At 55.5% G+C, this 12,093-nt stretch overlaps 1 protein-coding gene across 1 annotated transcript in view; it reads left to right on the forward strand.

Annotated features, from left to right (window-relative positions):
- The window catches only part of ELL (elongation factor for RNA polymerase II), a 68,170-nt gene continuing 56,077 nt past the window's right edge, over nucleotides 1-12,093 (forward strand). Inside the window, exon 1 of the mRNA XM_045552542.1 lies at nucleotides 1-187. Coding sequence (XP_045408498.1) covers nucleotides 53-187 — 135 coding nt within the window. The 5' untranslated portion in view covers nucleotides 1-52. The remainder of the gene's footprint in view (nucleotides 188-12,093) is intronic.

Below are 12,093 nucleotides of genomic sequence, written 5' to 3' on the forward strand. Positions count from 1 at the left end.
GCGGGCGCCGGCGCCGGGCCGGGAAGGGGGGCGGGGGAGAGACGGTCGCAAGATGGCGGCGCTGAAGGAGGCCCGGAGCTATGGGCTGTCCTGCGGGCGCGTGAGCGACGGTAGCAAGGTGTCTGTGTTTCACGTGAAGCTCACTGACAGTGCCCTGAAGGCCTTCGAGAGCTACCGCGCCAACCAGGTGAACAGCTTCAGGCCCGGCGCGGCCGTCGGGACGCGGGCCGGCCTCGCGCCCCCATCGTCGCGGCGCCCGGGCGCCGGGTCCGGGGTGCCGCTCGCGAGTCCCTGGGCCAGCGGGGCGCGGGGTGGGCGGCCGTCCTGCCCGGAGCGCGGGGAACCGACTTCCTTCTCGGTACCAGGACGCCACACAGGCTGGCGGCCGGGGCTGCTTAGGGGCCCAAACTTGCTCCCCTGGCTAGGGGCGCGTTAGTGCCGGCACTTGGGGACGTCGGGGCCTTTCCTGGCCCGCCGCCCACCTGGGCAGGAACTGGTCTGCGCACCTGGCGGCGGGGTGTGGGGGCGGTGGGCAGCGCTGCCCGGGCACGGTGGGGTGGGGGGCAAGCTTAAGGGCTTCTCCATCTGGGCCCTTGGGAAGGGCAGTTGATGGGGGTGCCTGTGTCTGCTCTCCTGGGAAGCAGCTTTTTTGTCTAGGTCCCTTGCAAGGTGGGTCGGCAGGGCATTGTTGTCGGGGCACCTGTGGGGGCCTGTTTCGTGTGGGTAGGAGGCTGTCTCTGCACCGGGGGGGCCGACTTCGATGCTTTCCAATGGGGTCACTCTTTTGATTCTTGGGAGGGGGAGTTTGGGCAGAAAGTGACAGCTTGCTCCCTGCTCCACCTCGGCTGGGTGACCCTGTCTTAGTGAACACTTTTGGAGAGCGGAAGCGTTGAGGGGGGGCTGTGATGTTTTCCTAAAGGCATATGTGGGGGATCCCTGGCCATAGTGGGCATCTGGGAGGAAGCTCTGGCCACTGCACCTGGCTGCTGACTCTTGATTTTTCTCAGGGACCAATTTGGGCCCATCTGGGGAAGTTTGAGGCATTTCATTTCTGCCACCTGACGGGGTGGGGAGAGGAGGCTGCTGTGCACCTTCTTTCAGGCCTGATTTTGGGGCACATCTGGGGCCGCGGTCAGAAACTTGCCTCTTCCCATTTCTGTTTGTGTCATGGCATCACCTGTTGGGACAGAAGTTGCAGATGCCCAGTGGCCAGGTCTTGAGGGGAAGTGGTTTGGGAAGGTTTTAACTCTTTTTCTGGAAACTGGGGGCTTCGTAGTTATAAGGTGGCTGGGGATGGGGGTGCGTCTGGTCTCAGGCTTGGGAGGCCCCACTCCCTGCATGTGTGTGTTTGTGTATACTGGGGATTGGGGGGGGGGCACGGGCGGGTGAGGAGAGAGACTAACTAGGAAGGAATGTGGCTTTCTTCCTGCCCCAGACTTGTTCAGCACCATTAGCTAAGCCGGGAATTTCTTCCCCTGTTTCATTTCTACTGCTCTCCTGGTGCCCCCCCCCCCCCCCAACGCTTCTTCCTACTTCTTTGAGCAGTTTCCTTCCTGTCTTGGTGTCTCAGTTTTCTCTTTCATAGCATGGGGATTTCATCTTTTTTGGAAGAGCTAGTTCTCACCTTGTCAGAATGACTCTCCAGGATGAGGCTGAGGCGCCCCTGCAGGTGAGGAGGAGGAGGAGGAGGAGGAGGAGGAGGTGGTAGTGGCTGTGGCAGCTGCAGCTTACTGCCCAGCCTGAGCCTCTCTTCCTGGTGGAATTCCGGCCTTGAGTCTTTTTCCCTGGGCGATGGTGACTTGTCCTGCAGGAAGGCAGGCTTTCCTAGACACAGCCGGGTAAGAGCTCATGAGTCATGTAATTAAGGCGGACTTGGTACTTGGTCACCACGGTCTTCTGTGCTTCAGGGACCAGGAGCCCTGCCCTCTCACTGATGCTGCCCTCACTTGCTCCAGTCCGGAAGGCTGGCCTGTGCATCCACCTCATGTTGTCACACTGCTATTTTTAATAGGGTGTTGGTTACATCCCCTCATTAAGCTGGATCTTCCTCCTGTGAGGGTGGGTGAAGGGAGCTGCAGACTGTTAAGCTCTGCACGCTGGGACCTTGGCTGTGTATGGCGATGTGTTGACTAGCCAGGAGGGGCTCCCTGGAAGCACTTCTCTGAGCCACCCAGAGCAACTTGGCTGGCTGGGTTAAATTTTGGGATAATCTGAACTTAATGTTTTTCTCAAAAGCTCTCTGGTAGTTTAAGTGGCCTGGCAACTTTCCTATTTAATCTTGCCCATCGCGCAGTGTGGTGACCGAGCTAAGGTCAGGGCAACTCCGATGCTGCCCGTGGTTTCAGTGGTGGGCACAGGGAAGGCGGCTTGAAGAACTTGATTGTGTGACTGGATAAGCTTACTGGTTACCTCACCAGGACAACTCTGTCGACTGGCAGCCAGAGTTTTCTGTTCCCCAGCGCTGTGATTATACGGTTTGCCAGTAGCAACTTGTGGAGAGGCTTTTACACATTCAGGTGTGGCCAGGGCTGGAATGGGACTTGATGCTGAACTTTCTCTGGGATGACCGGGAGCAGCCCAGGTAGGGGCCCCTGGGGTTTCTCTCCCTAGAGGGATCTGAAGTTGGAGCCGCCCTGGTGCAGACCTGGTGGCCAGCCTGGCCTTCCCAGCCCACTTTGGACTGCATGCAGTTTTTCTTTGAGTATAAAAACCCGAGTGGATTCTGAGGTGGCTGCTCCATGGATCTCCCTTTTTGCTCTGGTGGGTTACTTCTGGAAGAGGAGAGAGAGGAAGTATGGACACAACCCATCCTTCCAGGACAGTGTCCCTCACTTGCTGGAGAAATTTCTTCTGACTGCTCTGAGGAAGTGACCCTCCCAGGAGCATCTGCCTCAACCACCTGGGTTATATTTTGTCACCGTGGGCTTGGATGGGCTCTGTTGCTGGGTGACCTCCTCTCTTGGATTACAAGCTCGTTGGTGGAGGGGAACACGTTGTTCAGGAAGAATTGAGGGCCCAGGGAGGGGTCAGTGAAGCGGGGCAAATAGAGCCTCTGTGGGTTTGAATCTTGGCTCCACTAGCTTCACGAGGCCTTGGGTGAGTGCCTGGCATTCTCCTCAGAACTGTGAGGGTCCCAGTATTTGACATCCCTCTCCCCACTGATCCTTCTCTCGGGATGAGGGTCCCACCCTCAGTGCAGCTGTGACCCTCTTGTGTATTCAGTGCTTGGTGCTCTATCTAGAGCCAGCTCCCAGGGGAGCCGGTGCCTGCTCCCTTGCAGGGTTCATGCAGAGCCTTCAGGAGACAGATAGCCTAGGCTCACTCATCTAACTCAATTTGATTGAGCACCTGCTCAGCGCAGGGCCACCACTCAGGGGCTGGACACCCACAGATGACCGAGGCCAGCCCCCCGTGTCACCAGCTGACACTCTTGTGGCAACAGACAGATGATGAACTGGGAGGGTGGCACAGAAACCAGGAAGAACTGGCCTGTGGCCATGTTAGGACAGAAACAAGGCCTGTGGAACAGGGCGTTGAGTGGGCACTTCTTGGAGATGATGCACAGCTGAGGTCCCAGGCACAGTTGGTACGCCGTCCTGGGGCAGGGTGCGCAGGGAACTGAGGCCTGCAGCTAGTTGTTCTGGACGACCCTGGAGCTGTGGGGGGGGGCTGCAGCCTGCTGCTAAGTGGGCAGGCTGTGTGGATGTCAACCTGGGCACTGGTGGCAGGAGGAGCCTTAATTTAGCCTGAGTTCCCCTCCCACCGCACAGCCCTGGAGCCCTGGCTTGTCTTCCTTTTCCCAGTGGTCTCCCCACCGGGCCCTGAGCAGGGCAGCTTCTCTCCAGCTCTGCATGCTTCTCAGACAAGGCCTTGCCACGAGCACATGTCACTTTGACCACCTTGAGGAGAAGGCTAGCTTGTGGTCCCCCTTTATGTTGGAGGCAGGTGAGGGTCTGGTGGCCGGGGCAGTGTCACCCGCCTGAGGGCACTCAGCTGTCTTCACTGGCTGCCTCTCCAGTGCTTGAGCCAAGACCTTGTTTGGGGTTTGGAGGTGGCTTGAGTCACAGGGGACATGGGTTCTGAGTGGGAGTCACACCCTGGTCTCCAGCCCTGGTTAAACGTCAGCATTCTGGGCCCCCATGGAGCCCCAAAGGTTGGTGATAGGAGTGGTTGTACTGCCCCCCGAAAGCCTAAAGGTGACAACAGCTTACACCGGTGGAGTGTGGCCCCCATGCTGTGCTGCCCACGGGAATTCATTTAGTCCCCCGGAATTCATTTAGTCCCCCGTCTCCCTGTGGTGGGAGACTTCCCATTTCTCAGGTTCTCAGGTGCGGAAATGGGCAGGGATTCCTCTGGAGGCTGAGTCACTGGGTAGGATCTCCCAGCTGGAAAGTAGCTGAGAACCCAGACCCAGGCATTGTGGCCCCGGCTCTGCCTCTGAAGGGCCGTGGCTGGGCTGCAAGGGCTGGGTGGGTCAGGGGGCAAACGGGCTGGCACGGGGCATCCAGCATCAGGAGCATGGCCTTGTGCCTCCACCTGGCTGGCACGTGGGGTCCGGTTTGTGTGTTCCAAGGTGGGTGTTAGTGGTTCTGGGTGGGTTGGGTCCCAGAAGGCACTGGAAGAGGACGAGCCAACCTGAGTCTGTGGGATCTGAGCTGGCAGTCTCTGCAGGAGGCAGGTGAGGGTGTGGGAGAGGGACCAAACCCCGCCCTCAGCCACCACTGTGACCCTTTACCGTGCTTCAGGCTGCATCGTGCCTGTGCTGTGATTGTGTGTAAACAGCAGGCCCCAGACAGCTCTCGGGGAAACCCACCCTTCTGTTGACTCATTGGCAAGGCCAGAGTTCATCACCCTTGAATTAGTTTTGACATCACACCAGGGTTATGACATCGCCGGGAGACCTTGAGGGAGGAACCAGGCAGCTTGAAAAACAAGACTGCTTCCCGAACTCCACACTCTGGGTTTGGAGCAGCTTGACACAGAGGAGACCCCCGTTTTCAGAAATCCACTTGGGGTGGCACGGTGCAGACTTATAATTAATACTGTGCTTTTGAGCCTTTGGCCTCTTCTGTGTTCTTCATTTTTAGGGATTTGCTCCCCATTTTCTACCTTTATGGCTTGGGTTGTTGGCATTTTCTCCTGGTCTGTGAATCTTATCTCCATAGTCAGCCACAGAGCCCAAAGGGACACTTGGAACAATGCCTCCAAATGATCTCTGACCTGTAAGTGCAATGTCTGACAGAGACAGCTGTGATACGCAGTTATTTTGTCACTTCACTTTTTTTTTTTAAGCCATCCATTTTCCTGGGGTATTGCTTTGCCTTTTTTTGTGTGTGTGAGATAAGGTCTTGCTCTGTTTCCCTTGCTAGAGTGCAGTAGTGTGATCATAGCTCACAGCAACCTCAGATTCCTGGGCTCAGGTGATTCTCTTGCCTCAACCTCCTGAGTAGCTAGGACTACAGGCATGGGCCACCACGCCTGGCTAAGTTTTCTATTTTTTTGTAGAGGTGGGGTCTTGCTGTGTTGCTTAGGCTGGTCTTGAACTGTTGGCCTCAAGTGATCCTCGTGCCTTGGCCTCCCAAAGTGCTAGTATTACAGTCGTGAGCCACCACACCTGGCCACACTTTGATTTTTTTTTTTTTTTTTTTTTTTTGAGACAGAGTCTCACTCTGTTGCCTGGGCTAGAGTGAGTGCCGTGGCGTCAGCCGAGCTCACAGCAATCTCAAACTCCTGGGCTCAAGCAATCCTTCTGCCTCAGCCTCCCAAGTAGCTGGGCCTACAGGCATGCATCACCATGCCCAGCTAATTTTTTCTATATATATTTTTAGCTGTCCATATAATTTCTTTCTATTTTTGGTAGAGACAGGGTCTCACTCTTGCTGAGGCTGGTCTCGAACTCCTGACCTCGAGCAATCCACCCGCCTCAGCCTCCCAGAGTGCTAGGATTACAGGCGTGAGCCACCGCGCCCGGCCTCACACTTTGCTTTTTAATAAAAAAAAGCTGGTGCCCAAATAAGCATCTGAAAGGAGACCGTTCCTCCAAATAAAAGTGTCCTAGAGATCTGCTGCCACCCGAAGTGTCCACGTGCACTGGAGTCTGATGCTAATTATATCCTCCAGAGCTGGACCCATCCCTGGCCAGGTCAGCAGAACACGTTTTTGGCTTCCTGCAGGCCCTCTGGAGGGATGGAGCCTCAAGTCCAGGTGAAGTTTGTGGAATGGGGGAACTCCTGTTTTAAAAGTGACACATTTGAAGTTTTTTTTTTTTTTTTGCTTTTTACTACATATGCAGTATAGCTCAGTGTAGAAAACTTGAAAAGTACTTAAAAGTAGCAAGGCTATTCCCATTGCCCCAGATAGTCACTGTTGGCATCTCAGCTCTCTCTTCTCGGTGCATTGCATCGTGTTATCACCGTGCACTCATACGATTTTGTGTCTGTCTTTTTTCCCTGACACTTTACTTTTTGCTGGCTGTGTGGTGTGGACCCTAACAAGCCAGTGTTCTTTGAGCATTTGTGTGTTCCGAGCACTGCGCCTGATCCTGGGGGCTCCTGGGTGCCAAGGGCCTTGTGTGTCTGTGGCCCGGTCTGCTGTCCTGTGGTGAGGGTGCAGAGGTAATGAAGGTGGCCTGTGCATGCCTGCGGGGATGATGGCATGGTCGGACCAGGTGGGAGGCAGGGAGGCTCTGAGGGCCTGACCTGGAACAGCACCTGGGACCTGGTGAGAGGACAGATTTGGGAGGTATTTGGGAAGTCACCTATACCTGGTTGGATGAGATGGAATTTCCTTTTTGAGACAGTTTCTCTGTTGCCCTGGGTAGAGTGCAGTGGTGTCATTGTAGCTCACTGCAACCTGTAACTCTTGGGCTCAAGCAATTTAGTCTCCTAAGTCGCTGGGACTACAGGTGAGTACCACCACACCGGTTAGTTTTTTTTTCTATTTTTGGTAGAGATGGGGTCTCACTTTTGCTCAGGCTGCTCTTGAACTCCTAAGCTTAAGCGGTCCTCCTGCCTCGGCCTCTCAGAGTGCTGGGATTATAGGCATGAGCCACCGCGCCTGGCAGAGATGGACATTTCTAACCTTTCTTTATTCTGGCCATATGGCAGAAATGTCTTAACACACCTGGCTTTATTGTTCTGCCTGAGCTGGGTTTGTTTACCAATGAGAGGGCTGAGTTTATGCAGGGCCAGAGGAGGTGCTGATGGTTGGTGCTGGAATGTCACCTAGACCACAGGGGATCAGAGAACCTCGGTAGGTCTGTGGTGGGTGTGTGTATCGTTATGGTCGAGGCTGCAGAAGCTGTGCATGCGCTGCTGAGGTGTCACTGGCCAAAACCCACGTCTTTTTGGGCTGCTGCCCTTGTCCTGGGGTGTGGATGTTCTGAGGACCTTGCAGACGTCCTCGAGTGTGCAGTGCGAAGGTGGATTTGAGTGGGTGTGGCTGCACTGGCAGCCAGCAGCCTTTCTTTCCAGGTTCTTGGATTGTGTTCTTTGCTCGGGGGGCAATCAGACCACAGATTTCTGGCAACACAGTAGCATAGACCAGCCCAGCGGCAGTTTCTGGACAGTGGGTGCTGTGGATGCTCTGGATGCTGGGGGAGCCGGGGCACTGGAGGGGCTGCTTCCTGAGACAGTGCCTGGGGGGTCGTCATCACCCCAAGTCTGTCTTGTGGGTAGGCGATGACATCCAAGCACAGGGAACGCCACATGGAGAGCCTTAGCAGTCTTCTCCCCACTGCTTCCCAGCATTCCCAGATGCCTCTGCAGCAGGCGGCCTAGAGCAGCTCAGCCCCCCTTGGGCTTCTCTGCCTTTGAGAAATAAAGGATTGCAGGCGAGAGGGCCGTAGCCAGTTTTCATCTTCTTCAGAGGAGGATACCGAGGCCTTCACTCACTTTCCTTGGGTGTGTGCCCTCCCAGCTAGCCCCTGTTCTGGCCTCGGACCCACTGGTGCGTCAGCTCCTCACGGGCTATTCTCACTGCCCAGTGCCCAGGGAAAGTGTTTTCACAAGGAAGTGTCTCCTTTGAAGGACACTGAGGACTGCACGTTGGGATTGGGTAAATTGGAGCTCACCGGCTCCCACTGATAGCCTGGGGCCCTGGGCTGCTGTTTCCCTAGCCTCAGTTTCTCTGGGTGATGCCACGGAGGTTGGACAGAATCCTGTTTCATCGTGTGTGCAGGAGGAGATGCCATTGGCTCTCCTTGTCCCACAAATGACCTGAGAGAGCAAGTCCTCCAAATTTAAAATAGCTTCTCCCTTGGCTCTCCATTAGGGTTTTGTTTTGTTTTTATTTTTTTTTTTGAGACAAGAGTCTCACTCTGTAGCCCAGGCTGGAGTGCAGTGGCATCATCGTAGCTCACTGCAGCCTTGAACTCCTGGGCTCAGTGATCCTCCTGCCTCAGCCTCTTGAATAGCTGAGACTACAGGTGTGCACCCCTATTCCTGGCTAAGTTTTTTTTTTTTTTGAGACAGAGTCTTGCCCTGTTGCTCGGGCTAGAGTGCTGTGGCATCAGCCTAGCTCACAGCAACCTCAAACTCCTGGGCTCAAGCAATCCTTCTGCCTCAGCCTCCCGAGCAGCCGGGACTACAGGCATGCGCCTCCATGCTTGGCTAATTTTTCCTATATATTTTTAGTTGTCCAGCTAATTTTTTTCTATTTTTAGTAGAGACGGGGTCTCACTCTTGATCGGGCTGGTTTCGAACTCCTGAGCTCAGACGATTCTCCTGCCTCGGCCTCCCAGAGTGCTGGATTGTAGGCGTGAGCCACTGCGGCCTGGCCCTAAGTTTTTTATTTTTTGTAGAAACAGGGTCTCTCTGTGTTGCCCCGACTGGTCTTGAATTCCTGGCCTCAAGTGATCCTCCCGCCTTGGCTTCCCACAGTGTGTTATGTTTTTAAATACAGAAATGGCTTTCCTGGTTTCTTCAGCAGTTTCCCTGCTGGGAAGCCCACTGTGCCACGCACCCTTAGAGGGAGCTGGGCCGAGCTGGGCCCTCCTGTGCCTGTGCCTTCTCTGTACCTCGAGCGGCCCAACAGGTGGTGAATGGTGAGGGGTGGTGGGCAGGGGCCAGACTAATAGTGTCCCACGGTGTGCGCAGACCACATGGTGTTTATCTGTCATCTCTCCACGGAAGCTTGGGTTGCTTCCTCCGTTTGGCTATTGCGGATACTACTGCTATGAAGATGGGTAGACGAGTATCTGTTCATGTCCCTGCACTCATTTCTTTTGGGTATATACCCAAAAGTCGACTTGTTTGATCATGCGGAAGTTCTATGTTTAATTTTTTCAGGAATCACAAGATTGTTTTGTTTTCCACAATTTTACATTCCTACCAGTAGTGCGCAGGGCTCCAGTTTCTCCTCTTCCTCACTAGCACTTGTTTTCTGGTGGTTTTTGTTTTGTTTTAAGAGACAGGGTTTTGCTGCATCGTCCAGGCTGGCCTCAAGCAATTCTCCCTCCACAGTCTCCCAAGTAGCTGGGACTACATTGCACACCACTGCACCCGGCTGATACTTAGTTCTTTGCTAGTAGCCATCCTAATAAGTGTGAGGCGGTCTTGGAGCTGTGTAAATGCCCTAATGTGTTAATGCACCTAACTCTCCTGGCAGAGTTAGGGTCCGTAGGGCCCCTGATGCTTGGTTGGCCATGGACTGGCTCAGGAGTCACCTGGTCACAGGTCACGGAACCTGACCTCAGCTGATATGAGCACAGCGGAGACTCTTGGGACCCAAGCTTGAGGTGGGCTTGTCCTGGCTTCAGGTCGTGCCCGAGGGAAGGTCTTGAGCAGGGTCACATGGGCCCTGGTGAGAGGGAGCGAGATCTGGAGAAGCTGGGGCTGAGTGGAGGTAACAGTGACGATGTGCCCTGCTTCTGGAAGGCTGGCATGTGCACACCCGTTGGGACTCAGTTTCTCTGAGCAGTGAGGGTTAGGAAGTACCTTGAGTGCCTGCCCCCCACCTCCTGAGCCTCCCCGTGGCAGGACCTCTGTGTCCTGTGCCCCCCAACCAGACAGAGGTCCTGAAGGTGACGGGGAAGGGCAGGCTCTGCCTGCAGGTGCTGAGGCTGCGGGGGCCCTTTCCTGGCATTCAGCTCAGATGGGTGCAGAATCTCTACTTTTGTGAGCCCCTTTTAATCTGTCTTGGATGGAAAGATAACTGCTGAGCTTTCTTCTAGGTGGGAAGCAGGGTTTTGCAGGTTGGGGACCCCACAGGTTGGGTGATGCCCACTGCGGGGAGGTGGGGGCTGAGCTGCTGCCCTTGACCTGGCTCTGAGGCGTTTGCTGGAAGTGGATGAGGAGAGGGGCAGGAGCAGCGGTGTCTTCTCAGGATTCTGTGGGCAGATGCAGCCCACCTGCTGCTGGGAGCAGCCCACACCTTCAGCATTGGAGGTGAGTGTGTGTGCACTACCATGTGTGTGTCAGCCCCATGTCACGATCTGTGCTCACCCTGGAGACATGAGGTTCAGCCCCTTAGTCCACGCTAGGCTGGTCTGAGGGGGCCTGTGGGCTGAGGGGCTGGGTTGGGGTGGCTGCCCCTTCTCGCTGCCCTCCCTAGTAGGGGTGGTGTCCCCCCACCAAGAACCCAGAAGGCTTGGAGTGGCCTCATCTCTTCCCACCGACCTGAGGAGGTCAGCTGGGTCAGGACTTCCTTTTTCCTTTCCCCCTTTAAAACAGTGACTTTTTAGGGAAATTCAGCTTCCTGCTATGGGCCTCGTGGTCCCCCTACATCTTGAGGGAGTGACTTACATGTCCCAGCAAGGCACTACAAGGGTGGGAACCCAGGTTGCAGGGGCTGAGGTGAGCTCCGTTCAGCTTCCCCTGGGACTGGGCTGCCGTGGGGAAGGGCCCGGTGGGTGCCTTCTGCCCATGGCTTCTCTGAAATGTTCCTGGGATCCTGATGGGGAACCAGGCTGCGTCAGCTTCTTGGTAGCTGTTTCCCCATGGGATTAGTAGTAGAGATGACAGGGACCTCTTTTTGTGTCCCTGAGGAAGGTGAGGCCCATAGGCTCTGCCCACCGTCACTGCGTAGCTGCCTGCCCCCAGCCCCAAGGCTTCTGGAGTGCTTGCTGCTGTTTTAGTTCAGCAGAATTGGGTAGGCTACTGACAGAGTGGGCTGCCACAGTGTGATCTCAGTGGACCTTAGAGCCTAAATCTGGTTAATAAACTGCTCCTTGAGGGCCAGGCACTGCCCACCACCTGTCTTTGTAAATAAAGTTTTATTGGGATGTACCTTGCCCGTCGACTTTCCTATCACCCATGGCTGATTTTGCTCAAGTCTTTGCAACAGACACTGGCCTGTGAAGCCTGAAATACTGACTTTCTGGCCCTTCGTGGGAACAGCTTGCCAGCTGCTGGTCTAGGTTGTTGGGGTGGGTGTGTGGCGGGCAGACTTGGTGTCACTGTACCTGCTGTCCTGGGACCAGGCTTGGGCCGTGGGCTCCCAGGCCCATGCTGAACAGCCCTGTGAGGCCTTGCCATTGGCCAGAGCCAGATGAGACCTAGAGGGTCCCTTTGTTCTAGCTCCTTTTTTCCCTGACGGGACACCTGGAGGATGATGGCTAACCCAAGGTCACATAGTGCAGGTGAGGTTGAGCCTCGAACCCGAGGGTGTCCACCCTGGCCCAGCTACCCTCCTGGCTGCCGACCCCCATTTTGATCTTGTTCGGACTCAAAATGCTTCTCATCCCTCGTGCAAGCCCCTGGGTATTCCCGGAGCTTTGCTCAGGGACAGCGTCGAGTCTGGCATAGCTTCCAGTGGGACCTGCCTTTTTACTTGTGACCTGGTTGTGACTTTTGGAACTGAAAACAAGATAGTCGTGCGTAGCCTGATGGGAAGGGCTAGTGTACATGTCACTGTGGAAGTGGGAGCTGCTGTGGCACAGGGGCAGCCTCCGCCTCCAGGTCCTCCCCACCCCACGGGGTGTCTGGCTCCAGGGGGCGCTGGGCCCCGTAGGACTCTGGTCCAATTCTAGGTGGGCTCTGGCCCCAATCTCTCCACCTCAGCTCCGAGATCATGTAGTGGGGCTGGCATCCTCCACAGAGGGATGGCACTGAATGAGGGTTTGGTTGCTCACCCAAGTGTTTTTCCAAAGTGCAC

This window comes from Lemur catta, chromosome 1 (genome assembly GCF_020740605.2).
Source record: "Lemur catta isolate mLemCat1 chromosome 1, mLemCat1.pri, whole genome shotgun sequence".
Taxonomy (NCBI): Eukaryota; Metazoa; Chordata; class Mammalia; order Primates; family Lemuridae; genus Lemur; species Lemur catta.